This window comes from Xiphophorus maculatus, chromosome 2 (genome assembly GCF_002775205.1).
Source record: "Xiphophorus maculatus strain JP 163 A chromosome 2, X_maculatus-5.0-male, whole genome shotgun sequence".
NCBI classification, from domain to species: Eukaryota; Metazoa; Chordata; class Actinopteri; order Cyprinodontiformes; family Poeciliidae; genus Xiphophorus; species Xiphophorus maculatus.
Window position 1 is genome coordinate 2,822,833 of NC_036444.1, and position 16,648 is coordinate 2,839,480.

Below are 16,648 nucleotides of genomic sequence, written 5' to 3' on the forward strand. Positions count from 1 at the left end.
CCGCTTTCGCGTATCAGGCCGCAGAATAGTGATGTTCAGGTCTATGTATGCGATGTGGCTGTTCAGATTTAAGTCATATTTGAAAATATCAGATACGTATTGGATATCCAAGTGGCCTTTTTTGCATTCGAAAAAAAATCTGATCTGTGTTGTTCCGGTTGTCATGAAAAGATCAGGTAAAGATCACATTAAGGAAAAAAAAATCGTAATTGGGTCACTTCCGGCTACAGTGTGAACAAAGCCTGACTGATATTCAATACCAAAATATTGAAAAAATATTACCCAAATAATCCTTTGGTTCAAATTACTATTTCTTGTCTGTTTTTTTTTTGTTTTTTTTTTGCAGGGGAATGTACCGCAGGTAATAAGTTTCCTAAAACATCCCTGAAATCTTCTCCAGCCTGTTTCCCCAGAATGCCCTGCAGAAAGTCATGTGTTGAGTGTGTGAGGAGGGAGAAAGCAGGGAGAGGGAGTGTCAGAGTGTCTAGAGTTTGCACAGCAGGAGGAACAGTTCAAAGATATGATATGAATTGCTCTCAGAGGGAAACTTCTCCTATTTCTCTGACCACTGAATGGGTCTGAATATGGATCTGCAGCATGGGAATACAAATTTTTGGAAGAAAAGAAGTGAGATTGCATAAAGTTCAGCAGGTAATGTGTTTTTTATGTGATTTGAGTTGTTACAGGTTGAAGCTGCTAGGTTTAGAAAAAAGTACACAATGTTTTTTTCTTAATTTTAGGAAATGTTCATAGTGAATTTATACAGTGTGTGTGAAAAAATGTAGGTTTTATATTATTTAATTGGGAATACCACCTGTTCAGTTTCCTGCTAACATTCAACATAATTTGCATGGTGAGTGAGCAGGCTGTGTTATTTGACTAAGGCTAATCTGATAGGAGATAATATTGTCTGCCTACAACCAAGCAGCAGCCATAATCATTTTCTTTTTATCCCAGAAGAACATCCTGAATGTCTCTATCTTAAAGGAGGCATTTTGCTCATTTTCCTAACTTCTGATGCTAAATAAAAGAAACAAAATTACAGTATCAATACAGTATTGTCTCTATATTTATGATCTTTACAGATTATGTGTTGCAAATTAGTTGTGTAAGGCATTTTAACTCCCCAAAGCTTAAATTTATCCTAATTTGTCTTCAGAAATGGATATTTTGTCTTTCAGGATTAAACCTATTAAGCTAGCTGGACTGATTACATATTCATTTGCCATAACATTTACTTAGTAAATTGCTTATATCGTAAGTTCATTCCTTTTTTAAAAAGTTGCCTTTTCTTGTGAAGTATAAACCATGTCAACCAACCATTCATTTTGAAATAGCATCTTCTTTCTGTAACTGTTGGAGACTAGACATAGAGTGTGAATCAATAAGAAGGTGTGTAGCAACTTAATTTTTAATGACTGAAATAACAGTCTGTACCGTACAATCTGGAATGACATTCAGAAGAGAACAAAAACCAGAGCCAAACTTAAAAAGATAAAATCTCCAAAACAAGGAGAAAAAGAGAGTCTGACTGAATACAAAGGAAATCAGTGGAATATTGATGTGTTGGGAACTTATAAGATAAAGACTTAAATCTGATTGGTACAGAAAGCAGGAAGGGGAAGAAACAAAAAACAATACATGTGTCTGTACAGACATTTTTTAAAATACAAAAAACAAGACAAGCAGGTTATGTTTGTGTAAATAAGCTTATTTTTTTGTGTGGGGAGTTCATTAAATAATCAGATTCTAATATAGTTAATTATAAAAAGCTATGGTGGACCTGGTTTGGGACCCAGGCCTTCAGTTTGACTCATGTCCTTGGCTATTAAATACCAATACTGTATAAAAAAAGTCTCCACAAAGTATTTAAGTGTCACATGTTCCCTTTCTACATGCCTACAAACCAAATAGTGTCTCTTTTAAAAAATAAACAAACTTAAGTATTTCTAAAACTTTACATGTCATTCTGATTGTATTGTATTGCAGAGCTTGTAGCGGCTGCATGGATGTGGAGAGACATGCTGACTTTTGTGGAGTTTCCAGCCAATGTGGAGCTGCTGTCCACCGGAGAGCTGAGGATGCCGTTCTCAGACGCAGTCAAGTACTGCATTCTGGGAATTTCCATCCTTCTCCTCCTGGTGGCGCTGGCAATCTTATTCTGGCAGATCTTCAGATGCTTCTCTGAGACGCATACATCATACCCGCATCAGGACACAGGTCAGAGGTCACGCTGCCACATAGAGCAGCTTAATCTGATGAGAACTGGTGTCCAGTCAGGAAACAGTTGAATTGATTCATGGATTTTTATGCTTTTTGTCGTAGTGAACACCGATCTGCTGTATTCAGAGGAAAAACCATCAGGAGCGGAAAACTACGCTTCTCCTCCAAGCACTAAAGTAATTATAAACTGTCTATAATCAAGTTGGGCTTTTAGGAAGAACTGAGAAATTAAGTTTTGGATGATGAGATTAAAAAACCAACCTGCTGCCTTTCAGTCAATACTCAGGGCACAGAATCGTATTTTGTAACGTAAATATAACATAATGCTTCTCTAAGTATAAATAATACAACGTTAATGTCATCCTGGATCAAATTTTTCTAAATCCTAAATATTTTCTAAGCTTAATATTTACAAAAAAGAGAGAAATAATTAAAGAAATTTCACCTGAAAATAGAAAATAATAGCCTAGTCCTTTATTAATCCAACATAGGGAAAATTCCCTTGTTTCAGCATCACAGTAACAAAATATACCCAACTGAATATGAAAATATCTTAAAACAATATTGCCAACTGTATATTAATAAAGTATTTACAGATAAAATAAAATTAAAGTTAAATAAGAACCTGAAAATAAAGGAGATTTTAATAACACAATATGTTCTTTGTATGTTCATTGCACAGCTTTACAGAATTCATGCAGAAATATAAAAATACAGTCATATTTTAAAAAGTTTTAATATCAGTAACAGTTTATTTGTCAATAATGCTTACAATGTGTTTAACTGAGTGAAACACATTATATAGATGAATTCCACACACTGATGTTTTTAAGGCATTTATTTTTGTTAATTATTATGATTTTCAACATTTGATATTAGATTATTACATAAGACCCTTAAAATAAACTATCTTTAAAAACTGAAATTTGGATTTAATAAAAAATACTTTTAAGATCGGATAAAAGTTGTTATTTTCAAACCTCATCAGAGGATTTATTACTTTATTGAATATGACTGTATTGAAGGATTCAGGGCATAATCTGGCAACCCAAGAGTAATTTAGATCTAAAGTTATTATAAATACCAGAAAATCATATTTATGTCAAGAGTAATATGTCTGAAGAAATATTTTCAGACGCATTTCTGTTGGACATGTCTGCAGGAGAAGCGGGCTGTAAAGCACATGATGGGTGTGGTGTTTGTGTTCTGATCTCTTGCATGGCGGATGTGTTTGACTTTTACTCATCCAGTTATTTGGATAGTCTGCTGACATCTTTACAGGTCAGGACTAAACCTGCTCTCAGATTCTGGTTATATTTTTTTAAATTGATATAAATTCTGAAGGTAAAACACAGAAAGTTTAATAAAATGCAGAATTTTAAATGGATTTATTTCAGGTATTAGGGAAATCAAAGTACTCTGGAAAAGCATTCACACTTCATGACCTTTTTCACATTTTCTCATGTTTTAACCACAAACCTTGGTGTATTTTATCTGGGCTTTTTGCGAGATGGACTCATTCTAACCCCTAATCTTACTTTATAGACCCACCAGCCACTAGTGTTTTAAGGAATGCCTCCACAATTTTCCCCACATTTTCCTTCAGTTCGTTCTTCTTCTCAAACATCCCAGATTGAATGAAGAAAGTCTATGAACATCAGTTTTTAAGAATTAAAAAAAATTCTCCATTGGATTTATATCTGGACTTTGACTAGGTCAGTCTAACACCGGAATATCACCTGAAAGCCTCAATAAAATACCCTAAAGTATACTTTTGTAAGACATTGTTGGTGAGAAACAAACCAGTATTGGAGTCAGTATTTTAATCTAAACTCTTGTCTGCAGGTGGAGGATGTGCGTTCTGAAGCTCGCCGACTGACTCGATGTTTGTCCCAAGCTTCGTTTCCGTCAGAGTCCAACTGCGCAGAGAGCGACATGAGGGATCACCAAACCATTAACAGGGTAACAGATACTGAAAAATAGCAATCATTCTTAATTTTTTTTACTCCCCTCTTTGCTATAAAACACATTTCTTTATAAGGATTAACAGTTTGCAGATGGTCTCAAGTTAGGTTGTTGGCTTCATATCTTTTTTAAGTTATTATGTTTTTCTTAATTCCATACAGTAAGGGTGTTGGACAGAAAAAAGTAAATAAATAAAATAGATATTTTATTTATCTATTTATTTTTGTTACCTACACAACAATCAACTAAATATGCAATATTTTAAGTTAACAATTGTGTTTTTTCTTTGTAAAAAAAAAGAAAAGTGATGTGTAAATCATTGGACATTTACCTTTTTAGAAATGGCATCCAGTTTTTAAATTCTTTTGAGCTCATTTGAAAAAAAAGAAAAAATGTAATTCATTTAGAGTAATAAAAACATCAGGTCTTCTGTACTTAATCAAGTGTAGCAAATGAATTTAAAGCAGATTTGGGTGCACAAAAGTCATGAATACATAAGATTTGTCATGTTAGAAAATTTTAAATTTATCTGCAATAATTAAATAAATTAACTGATAAAAAGCAGAACTCCACCTGCATCAACCACCAGGTCAGGGCGGCCAAACTTGTATGATTGTTGAATGGCTGTCAGTAGTGCTCACAATGATCACCTGATCCTCACCAGGTCTTAAAACTATATGAATAAAACCTCAAATAAACAAGAGATATTTCACAATTTCACTGTTTTACACTTACTGAGCAACCAATAAGTGAAATGAAGTAACACTGTGTGGAAAACTAAATCCATAATAATTGATAGATTACATGAACAGATAAAATTACAATCAGCAGTGTGAACGGATCCAAAAACAATTTGTAATTTTTTACTCTTAATTTACTACTCTGGAGATCTCAAGCACATCTTAGTACGCTTCCATGGAGAAGATGCATGAAGATGGATTATAAAGAAAAAAACAATCGGGTAACTCAAATTCACCTTAAACTTCCTCCATCAGGTTCACGGCTCGCTGCGTTTCTCCGTCTACTATGACCAGCTGCAGGCGTTTCTGGTGGTGACCGTGTTGCAGGTGGAGGGGCTGGTGGGCAGCAGCCAGACGTCAGGCCTGCAACCGTTTGTGAAGATTCGCCTCATGTGGGCCGGATCAGAGGGAACTGAGCTGGAAAGCCAGGAGGTAAAGCTGTGAATGTGTTGATTGGAACAGTGTTTGTTTTATTCCTGAACTCCAGCATGAAATGTTTGTGCTCTGAGGGGAAGACACTGATGGGGACACTGGACCTTTCAAGTGGTGAACTAGAAAAGCCCAACTAAAATCTTAAGGTGTTTTTCATACCTGATAGTCCGTTAGACTCGGTTTGATGTGGGACCAAAATTGCAACATTTGTTCCTTTTTCAAGTGCTGTGGTTTGCTTTCACACTGCACTGTCAAACAAAACAAACTCTGATATGAACCTGTTCCCCTCCTCGCCTGTAGGGGTGCTGCACAAAGAACCACTGAAGGAAACAACATGAAAACGTCAGAAGAAGACACTGATAGAAACTTTGTTCTTCTTAAAATGTAAACAAATAACGCTGTCAGATTTCTTTTTTTGGCCTTTTTTCTTTCTTTTTTTTTAGAGTGATGCATTTGTTTTGGTTGTTTTTACCCAGAATGCCCTGTGCTGTTGTCTGCTTCCTGGTTTGGGAGTTGTCTCCACTGCGCTTGGCTTTCACATATGCATTTGAAGTGAACTCTGGTGCGGTTTGAATGCATATGTGAATACCAAGTGGACTGTAGACCGTTCCAAAAGCAGGAAGTGGACTATAATACAGGGGATTCTGGGTAAATACAACCAAAACAAACGAGTTTAGTGGTAGCAGGAGAAATGGCTTGTAGTCTTTTACCAACAACAAAAGAGAAATCCTACAACTTCTGCAATCTGACGCTAGTCCAAAGTTGTGTTCAGTATCTTCTTCAGAGGTTTTTACGTTGTTTCCTTCAGTGGTTGCTGGTGCAGCGCCCCCACAGGCGAGGAGGGGAAAAGGTTTTTCAAAGGGTTTGGATCGTTTGTGACAGTGCAGTGTGAAAGAGAACCGGAGCAGCTAAAAATGCAACAAATGTTGCAATTTTTATCCCCAGTCAAACCAAATCTACCGAACTATCATACTGAACTATCAGGTGTGAAAACACCCTAATTTTGAGATAGTTTAAATGTCTTTTGTGATCTAAATTTGCTTGTAAGTCGAAGAAACGTGGTAAACATATGCTGACCTGTTAATTATGTCTACGGTGATCCCGTTAGGGTCAAGCGACCCCATCTTTGCTGTGGACGGTGCTGCAGGAGTGGCGCACCCGCATCGTAAAAGGCAGCTGTAACCCTTTATATGGAGACCAGTTTAGCTGCATTCTGCAAGACAAGGACATGATTAACCGCATCACTCTGAGGATGGAGGTACCGCTCCACCCGAAAATGACTTGCATTACATAATCTATAATTTTACCAAACAGAAGAGAGACTGACTGCAGTAGATTTAATCTAAACTGGTGGATTAGAGAATAATTTTCATGGTTTATGGTTTCTGTGAATCAGGTGAGGGACTTTGATAAGTTCTCCAGACACACGGTGCTGGGAGAGGTCAGGGTTCCTTTGGGGAAGCTGAACATCTCTTTTCCTCTGGAGCTTCAAGAAGATCTGCAGATTCCACAGAAGGTAAAGTTAAAGCTGAGCAAGTTAAGCAAAAACTGTAACTCCTGTTTCACTAGGGAAGGAAATTATTTTTCTTTCTAAATATGGAAAGTATTTTTACAGCTTGATTTACTGAGAATGCAAACTGAGATTTAAATTTGTGGAAACATGATCACTTCAGAGTAGAGCGGAGTGGTCAAAGTAGAGCCAGTAAAAAAAGCCATATTATTTTTAATAGAACTGCAATGATGTTTTGAAATGTTTTCAGCAAACTAATGATTATTGTACTACAATAGTCATTAGTTTGCTAATATCTTACTTTAATAAACCACGAATAATCTATTAATCCTAAACAAATTGGCATATTCTGCAGATGCCTTTGATCTTATTAATACATTAAATAAGCATTTAATTCAGTTACTTTTTTGGATACGAATATAAAAATCTTGTTGCCTATAATGCAATGACAGTATTCGTTTAGTGAACGCTTGATCATTTGTAGCACAGGATGCATCTGGAGCTTAAAAAAAAGCTAGAAAAAATACTTTTTACTAATCTGTTTATTTTTCTAATTAGTAATTAGACACCAAAAGATACTTAATATGAGATTATTTTTGCAGAATTTTATAATAAAACCGCTTGAGGAGTTCTGGGCAGAACATATTTACAGACAAAGAAGATTTTTCATCTTAAATGCAAATTGTTTATATTTTTTAATAGTTTTGGCTTAATTACTGCTTTGAGTGTGTTGTTATTCCAGTGAATTAACATTTTTAGAGTCTGTATACTCCAGCTAATGATTAATGGATTACTAAGTTAGTTGACTGTTGTTTCAAAAATGGATTAATCACAATTAGTTTGATCAATCGTTGCAGCTCTAATGTTTATATTGCAATGCAACCTCTTTATTTAAATAATCATCTGGAGCAGTTTCCTGCTGTTTGAGTCGATCCGTGTTCACCTCGTCCTGCAGGGACCGTGATGAAACTCCACAGGATGGAGCTACACTCAGATATGTAAACATGAGAACAATCATTTTTATTGAGCTGCCTTTCCATCATAAATGTGCGCAAATCTTTGTTGATATTCTACTAATGTCAAAAAAACACAATTTTGCAACTACAGTGTTTCCATCAAATAAGAAATTAAATTAAAGTCACATGGGAATAAGGTTAGTCCCATAATAAGTTACTAAAAATCATGGCAGCGTTGGAAGTAAACAGCTTCATGAAATAATATTCATAATTCAGCCAATCAGAGAAGATGTTGGCCTCTTATTCTAGCATTGGAGTGACAAGCTCCGCCTTCCTGGGAGCAGCATTATTGTTTAATTTATTTTATTTTTGTTGCATGTTTTGGACTTCTGGATACATAAATTTTTCTTATGAATAAAGTATTTATCTATATTTATGTCTCTCTGTGTACAGGATTTGGTTGGAGAAGTGCTGCTGACGTTAAAGTATCTTCCGACCTCTCAGAGGCTGGAGGTCGGCCTGTTGAAGGTCAGAACAGCCATCGCTGAGCCGTCCTCTGATGCAGGTGATTCCTAAACCTAAATCCAAACATAAAAATTTCACACATCTCCACATTGACTCACTTTATTTTCACTCAGTCATGTATGCCAGGATCAGCATTCAGTGCAACCAGAGCAAGCTGAGGTACCAGAAGACCTCTGCTGTCCCCCGCTGCCCAATCACCGTCTTCAATGAGGTCCTCATGTTCTCCCTGCCAGACGTCCCAGTGGAGCAGTGTAAAATCTCAGTCTCGGTGTATGAGATGCAGTCGACTGGGAGGTCTAACAAGTGTCTGCTGGGACAGCTGAGTGTGGGGAAGGACAGGAGCTCAGAGGACGAGCACTGGACCTTGATGGTGCGCTCGGTGCGGCAGCCTGTAGCAAAGTGGCATGGCCTGCTGCTTTAAGCTGCAGCCCAGAAACATCTGGAGCAGTTTCCTGCTGTTTGAGTCGATCCGTGTTCACCTCGTCCTGCAGGGACCGTGATGAAACTCCACAGGATGGAGCTACACTCAGATATGTAAACATGAGAACAATCATTTTTATTGAGCTGCCTTTCCATCATAAATGTGCGCAAATCTTTGTTGATATTCTGCTAATGTCAAAAAAACACAATTTTGCAACTACAGTGTTTCCATCAAATAAGAAATTAAATTAAAGTCACATGGGAATAAGGCTAGTCCCATAATAAGTTACTAAAAATCATGGCAGCGTTGGAAGTAAACAGCTTCATGAAATAATATTCATAATTCAGCCAATCAGAGAAGATGTTGGCCTCTTATTCTAGCATTGGAGTGACAAGCTCCGCCTTCCTGGGAGCAGCTACGTATGCGATGTTTTGGGGAAATAATAGTTTACAGAAGAGCGATGGATTCAACATGTTGAAATGACACAACTTTCTTTGAACTGCGATGCCGTGAGAGCTCTGGTGGAGCCAGCTGCACATTATCCAAAAAACCCCATTATCCTCCTGCTACTTCCTGTCGTCTCCTTCTTTGTGGTTTTGCCAGTAGTAACATCCACCTGCTGATCATGTGTCTCGTTTGATGTGAAAAAAGTGTTTCCATTGCAGTTTTGTGAAATGTTTCTATTTCGATTCGACTGAAAACTCACCTCATCCTCTCACAGCTTTTTATAGAAAAAATTGAGTTGTTTGAAATTGGCGTGTTTCCATCAAGCAAATGTATTTTTGTTCTTTCAATTTGTGCAATTTTATGGTTAATGGAACCACAACTGTCTTAGTGCTATCTGAAAATCTACTTCTACTAAAACCTCTGAAAAATATCTTACTACTTTTTACATTTGACAAATTAGCAAATGTGGAAATTTAAAAAACATTAAATGTTTTTTAAAGTTATTTTTTATTTTCCCTAAAATTAAATGTTTCAATTCTATTAATTAATGCATTACCTGTCTGCTACCTGGTACCTTTATAACTACTAAAACATGTTTATTTAGAGTATCCTAATGTTTGTATGCAACAAAACAATAAAAATGATCCTGATGACTCGGCATTCAATTAACCAAAACTTTTTGGATTCAGTTAGTTACTTTTCTCCAGTTTGATGTGAGAGCCAGGCTCTGTCCTTATGAGTGATCTCTGCTGCCACCTGCTGTTTTGTTTATTAAAAATACTTTTCAAGTAGGAACTGTATGCTAACCTGCTAAACATTGACAAGTTCATTGTACGGTTGTATAGCTTCCCTTTAGTGGAATAAAAATACCAACTAATACAAGTATCAAGTAATATATTGTTAATGACATCATAATACAAATCTGTCCTGTCAAAGACCAATAAACTTAATGTTTTTATACAGACCACAACACTTGAAATCGAAGATATTTTTTAATATCCAAAGTAAAACACAACAACCAAAAACATTAAAATGGAGAAAACCACAATTTACAACCAACACAGTAAATTAATTGGATTATGAAGTTTCTGTAAACAAAATAGGCCTTCAAAACATATTAGTCACCAGAATGGAGATTATCAAGCTCATTTCAATTTATGATTGATTAATTTCTTATTTTGACAGGCTGTATTTATGTCCCACTGCATAGTCAAATAAGTTGGAAAAGGGCTTGCCATACAGTTCAGTGTTAGAGGAGGAGGTGACTGGTTTGATTCTCGGCTGCATCTCTTCCGCTTAACTAATAAATAAAAGCATCTAGGTCCACAAAAAACCTTTAAAAACAATTTGGGAAAGTTCAGATTTTTTGTATGCCATATTTGGCACATTAATTACTTTATCAAGTCATTTATTTATTTCTATATTACCAATATTGGCAGCATCGTTCCTCCATAGAATCCGTCTTCCACAGCTTTAATGATTAACTTGACTTTTTATTCACTCACTCTCCCTGCTGGACACGTAATGACACAAAATACAAGTAAAATCATTATTCAAAAATTCAATGTAGAAAGAAAGAAGCTTATCCACCGCCGATAAGATCTGAGCTGCGTCTTCAGGAACCACCACAGAACCATTAGAACCCTGGCCCAGACTGGGTTCAAGTCCAGAACCACCCAGCTGGATCAGAGCAGCTGGAGCATAAAGAGTATATCCCACTCCAGACCTTTTATGCCCCTTATGCCTCCTTAAAACCCACAGATAGACGTTTAAGTTCTGCCCCGGTAAAGAAACGAAACCAAAAATGATGCCATCCTCAGCCTTTGCGTGGTTTCGTTTTCCAAAAACGTAGAGCCCGACTGCAGCGAAGAGCGGTCTGCGACACGAGCCGGCGGTAAGTCGTTTTCTCCCGATTCCCACTTTTATTCCCATAGGTGAAATGTGGAGAAGCAGCTTCAGTCCGAGGCAGTTTGAGCCCGAGCTGCTTCAATGGGCTGCTTGGAGATGACGCAGAACTTTGCTGATCTTTACCTCAGTCGACCTCGGCTGTGAGTTATTTCAGGACACGGACAAAAGCCATGTTGAATCTGCATGTGTCCCTGAAGAGATCCGACCGGCTCAATTAAAACTCCCTGGTTTATATGTCTTAAGAGACAAACACAAGTATTTCTAATTGATATTAGAGCGTTTTACGTGAGCTACATGCATTAATACGCATGACGCAGCGCGCAAACCCGCCGCACCCCCATAAATATAATCAACCGAATTTAATTAGCATAAACTGTTAATGACCACAATACCAAACCGAGTTTTACTATAAATCAGCAATAAAAACGAAACAAAAAACAGACCCAAAAACTTCCTGACTGCAGATTAATTTTACTATTGCAAACAAAGATATGGATCACGTGGTCTGCTTCCTGTTTCTTCATTAGGACGGATAATTTAGCTGACAACCACTTTGAATTTTTCTTCAGAAGAAATGTTTTCGACAAATAAGTGGGTTATATTACAATGTCGTTGTTAGTTGTTTTTAACTACAGCGGGTATTATTATGATAGTAATATGATTAGAAGTGCAGTAATCAAATTGTTTTGTGGTTAATTTCTGACCTGTTGATGCAGATTTAAACAGTTTGCAAGTTCTCCCTGAGAAAAATCATCCAGTCAGATGCGTTAGCAAAACATTAGTTTGAATAAAGTTGCTTATTCTATTAATTATTTCTCAAAAACTTTAATTTATGACACAATAAATTTACTTCTCGCTTATTGCGGCTATAACAGTGAGATTTGTGCTGGCATTTCCTCATCCAGCATACTCTGTGACTGAATTGGACTATTCTAAAAAAATAAAACAGAAAAACTTTACCTTCGCAGCCTGTCACCTCATCTCTCTCTTGAGTACAGTTTCTCTTCTGGAATAGTTTTGCATCTTTTATTCTTCCTCTGGCCTCATTTTTAGTACATTTGAGATACTAAAAATAGTTTTTTTGAGTCTCCTTCACACAGTATCAACTTCCACACAGAAGAGTGTTGCTGTTTGGGAAAATTTGTTGCAATTACAGTTTGTATGGTGCAATCACTGATTGGAAAACATGGATTTGTATCTTTTCTTCTTATCATTATTTTATGTGTGATTTTGTGCTTCAGCTGATGGAGTCTGATCATGGATGAGGAGCTCGACCCTGACGATGGAAATCCAAACTCCGTCTTGGCTCAGGAATACTCAGAGCTGGTCGCCATCCTTCGCTGTCAGTTGGACTCGGTCATAATGCAGCTTATCCAAACGGTGCCGGGCGGTGCCGTGGGGCTGAACAGGCAAACAACCGGCGGCTCTGCTGCACCATCAGACCACATCGAAGCCATGCTGCAGTACTTCAGACGCGCCAACACTGCAGAATGCAGCAACTTTCTTCAGACGGTTTGCCTTCTGTGTGAGGGCATCCCCATGCATCTGGAGTCCAAGCTCATCTCAGTGGCTGGATATGCATGCAGTGAGTATGCAGAGTTTGGGAGTAAATAGTTACATTTACTTGAGTAACTTTTTTTTTAAATGCACTTTTAGGAGTACTTTTACTATGCTGTACTTTATACTTTTACTTGAGTAATTTCATTATGAAGTTTCTCTACTCTGATTTGAGTGAAATTTCTGGATTTTCTCAGCACTGAATGAAAAACAAACATGTTTTAACCAAAAATTCACCAAACAGACACACACCTGCAGTTTTGTTAAAGTTTTTTTGATTTGGAAAAAAATATTTTGTCTGATTTTGTTAGGTTTTTATTTTATATGAATTATTGTAATTTTGATCCTTAAAATACCAAAATTTCCACTTAACTTCATAGTTTGGTCTGTCTGATGATGTAATTTTCTAAGTATTAAATCATAAATAATTTGATCAGTTACTGAGTACTTGAAGAGACTTTTTAACAAATACTTTTTTGCTTCTACTTGAGTAATTTCTTGGATGGCTACTTTTTACTTTTACTTGAAAATATGTTGAAGTAGTGGTACTCTGACTGCTTTTTTCTACTATTTCATACTCTGTGAGTATGAAATTTGCATAATTAGTAGTTAGTTTAAATATTGCTGCCTGAATAAAAAGATCTGAACTCAGCTTTGCAGCCTGCAAAAAACTACAGGAAACCACCTCATGGTCAAAAATATGTTGCAAAGCTTCATGCTTCTTTGACACGGAAGTGTTTTTTTCTTCTAACCAAACCGATTAAGGAGTGGCAAGAGAGCCTGGCTCAGAGAAATTCCTCTTTGCTGCCAATCTTTTATAAAGCTGATCTTTGACATACTTATGTCACTTTTGAAATGACAGATTATCACCATCGGTTTGCTTCTCATTTACTGAGGTTCTTGCTGTGTTTTTTCTTTCGTTTTGATTCAAATGTTATTTTCCTCTCCAGATTTCACATAGTTCAAACCTCTGAAGGTGGCAACCTAGTCCACACATAGAAGGATATCTGTTAAAACCAAAACATTTTTACGCACTTTGGTCTTTCATCCACACAAAAACTGTGCTTAATATTACAAAAACAAATTCAAAAAAATTCTAAAAATTATTTATAAAAACAAAGTGGAGGTTTGTGTTTGTGTACATGGGAATCTAGGGAAATTGACGGTTTGATCCTATTTTATTGTCGTAATTTATGTTAGTGCATTTATTATTAAATGATAAATATTTTTATTATTAATTTACAGATAAGAAAGTTGAACACTCAGAAGAAGTGGTCTGATTTGGATATTATTTGGTCAACAGGCAGATTTAATTTGCGAGTAGTTTCTCATACAAATATATTAGTTTTTCCCATTTCAAGCGTTCTCTCTTACAAGTAAATTTTTTTTTAGCAAGACGGGAACTTGTTTTAAGTAAATAACACCTTAATATTGATAAAAAAGTACTAGTTCCACGGCAACAATATTTTACTAATCAACAAGACATTTTCCCATGTTATAAGGAGAATATAACATGGGAACATGCCAGTTGAACTAGTACTTTAAGAATAGCATTAAGAAAATATTGACTTATAAAAGCTTCTATATCTTGCTGAAAATTTCCTTTAAGTTATTTTTTATCTTATTTCAACTGTAATAAGATATTTACACTGGTAACTAGACAAAAATACTTGATCAAATTTTGTGTTTTTGTGGTGTGGTGGGCCTCTGATCATTTTGATCTCTGATATTATTGGTTGCACTACCATGTTAGGAAGCCAGTAAACCAAGATGGCGAGTGGTTTTGCTTCATGTTAGCGTTAGCTGTGCCTTTGGCAGATGATTGTTGTGTGAGCGTATTGTGTCTCTTTGGAGCGGCGGATCTGAGACCAGTCATACCCTAGTATTATGTTAATGATATCTTTGGCTGCATTTTTACCCTTCTTGAAGCAACACCTAGTGCCATTGTTCAAGAAGCAAACCAAAACCTTTGCACGTCTCAGTTCAGAATAGAATACACTAGAAAGAGCCTTTATTGTCCTTCGACTGGGGAAGTTCAGGTGTGCCAGCAGAAACACGATGGACAAGTTGAAGCACGCAGATTTGCACTAGGGTGAAGATCTAAAAACAGAAAGTAAGATTATGAGACTCTACAGAAAGGGCAGATTTACAGCACATGAAACAAATTATGTACAGAGATTAAAACTTGCTTACTTACATTCAAAGAGATGAGCAACTGATTGAAACAATGTACAAATGTGCAGATATATGGAAAAATTTGAGAAACTGTACAAATAATATCAGGGATGTAAACATTTGTTGAGCTTAAGTTTGTTTGGAGCAGTGATGGTCATAAAATATAACAGTTGCTGGGAGGAAGGATCTGCAATAACGCTTGCTTGTGCATCAAGGATGAAGCAGTTTTTACCTGACACTGCAGCAGCAGCTTCATGGATGAGGGGGGAGACATTGTCCAAAAGTGATGTTATTTTAGCTAAAGTCTTCTGTCTCACGTCACCTGCACTGGGTTGATGGAGGATATACACCAACCCAGTGATGTATCCTCAACCCGGTGGAGGATCAATTTTTTGTTTGGTAACATAAAATTATGTTGTTTCATGTTACCAAAACATCATCTTGGTTTGGTTCCAACGTTGGGCCATTGAATGCATGTTGTTTTAAGTCTTAACACTTAAACATGTTGTGAGGATTTGAGTTTTTCTGTGTGTTTATTTCAGTTTCTGTGTTCTGCGGAGTCTCTGTGTTATCCCGTCTAACTGTTTAGTTACACCTGTTCCTTGTTTCTCCTGATTGTCTCCCTGTGTATTTAAACCCACAGGACCCTGTGTTCTTTGTTGGGTCCTTGTCAAGCCGTCTTGTCTGCTGTCTCCCCTCACCTAGCCTTGTCTGTCAATTATTTGTACCAGTTGCTACCAACTGGTATGCCCACAGAATGAGCATTAGCCTTCCGCTCATTTTGTGCTGCCTGGATTATTGAGCCTTTTGATCATTAAATCATCATCATTTCTCTCACCAAACCTGGGTCCACTGCGTCTACCTCACCATCTACTACCGCATCTCATGACAGTTGTATTAAGTCGTTGGCAAGTCAAAAATGTCTCATGTTGGTCTTAGCATAAGACAATCAAGTTGGTTTGTGTGGAACATTAAGCCCTGTCAGGTGTTTGAAGTAACTTTTAAAACATTCCCATTCTGAATAGTGCATCTGCATTGGGATCAAGACTGAATTTTAACACTGTATTGCTTTAAAACAAGCTGCTTACCATCTCATTTTGCTAAGTAAACGTATCACCATCAAACTTCATCAGCTGCTGCCAGTTCTGTCCTATTTGTAATGCCAACATTTATTTCCTCCAATTCCCTTTGCAGACAAAATTACATCCAAATTTGACATTTCTTTTTGGGAGCTAAATTAGAGCTGAATTGTTTTTGTAAAGACAAATAATATAACATATTCTTACCAATAATTAATTCTTATAGAATGATTTATTTGTTCATTAATTCTTCTCTTTCTGCTTGTTCAGGCAGTGCTTTGAATAATCTATCAACTGAAACCTCATGTTTGGAAAGTGAAGGTAATTGATAATGCTAAATGATGATCATAATTGAGTTTTCAGTTAAAAACAATTTTAACTGGAACAAAAACAGGTGCAGCAAACATCAAAAGTTTCCAAATGTCAAAGCAACAGAAATTAAACTAAACCTGATCTGTATTTTTGATCAGACAGAAACCTTGAATTAGTTATTTAAATTTCTACATTCTATACATTATGATCTTTCTGCAAACATAGCTATTTTTAAATACTATTCTTAGTGGATATTTTGAAAGGTAACAGAACTTATTTAGTTCTGTTGAATGGATAAAGTTTCATATTACTGAACTTCATAATTAAATGTATGAAAGTTGAAAATGAAAGCAGCATTTGTTTTTGGACAGAGCTGCACATATTCAGGATTTTTGAAG

General features: G+C 36.4%; 2 protein-coding genes across 5 annotated transcripts in view; both read left to right on the forward strand.

Moving 5' to 3' along the window:
- The first annotated feature begins 494 nt into the window (after nucleotides 1-494).
- Nucleotides 495-10,123, forward strand: LOC102229568 (synaptotagmin-5-like). Its single transcript, XM_005795875.2, has 9 exons — nucleotides 495-651; nucleotides 1,990-2,220; nucleotides 2,326-2,399; nucleotides 4,069-4,185; nucleotides 5,184-5,360; nucleotides 6,469-6,618; nucleotides 6,757-6,876; nucleotides 8,280-8,391; nucleotides 8,465-10,123. Exons 2-9 carry the CDS (start codon nucleotides 2,010-2,012, stop codon nucleotides 8,770-8,772), a joined length of 1,269 nt encoding a protein of 422 aa, XP_005795932.2. The 5' UTR covers nucleotides 495-651; nucleotides 1,990-2,009; the 3' UTR covers nucleotides 8,773-10,123.
- Nucleotides 10,124-10,248: 125 nt separating this feature from the next.
- LOC102229830 (protein NLRC5-like) overlaps nucleotides 10,249-16,648 on the forward strand; it is a 33,990-nt gene continuing 27,590 nt past the window's right edge. For 2 of the 4 annotated variants that reach the window (XM_023353561.1, XM_023324453.1), the window contains exons 1-3: nucleotides 10,250-11,113; nucleotides 12,369-12,712; nucleotides 16,209-16,259. In XM_023353561.1, the coding sequence (XP_023209329.1) occupies nucleotides 12,385-12,712; nucleotides 16,209-16,259 (379 nt within the window). In that variant the 5' untranslated portion in view covers nucleotides 10,250-11,113; nucleotides 12,369-12,384. Of the gene's footprint in view, nucleotides 11,114-12,368; nucleotides 12,713-16,208; nucleotides 16,260-16,648 lie in introns of all 4 variants that reach the window. The other 2 variants (XM_023353565.1, XM_005795876.2) reach the window with 2 other exon arrangements.

Excerpts from the sequence above, each read along its gene's own strand:
- LOC102229568 (XM_005795875.2), top strand. The coding sequence starts at position 2,010 with ATGTGGAGAGACATGCTGACTTTTGTGGAGTTTCCAGCCAATGTGGAG. Across the intron at positions 2,221-2,325 it reads ATACCCGCATCAGGACACAG|TGAACACCGATCTGCTGTAT; the intron begins GTCAGAGGTCAC and ends TTTTTGTCGTAG. Across the intron at positions 8,392-8,464 it reads TGAGCCGTCCTCTGATGCAG|TCATGTATGCCAGGATCAGC; the intron begins GTGATTCCTAAA and ends ATTTTCACTCAG.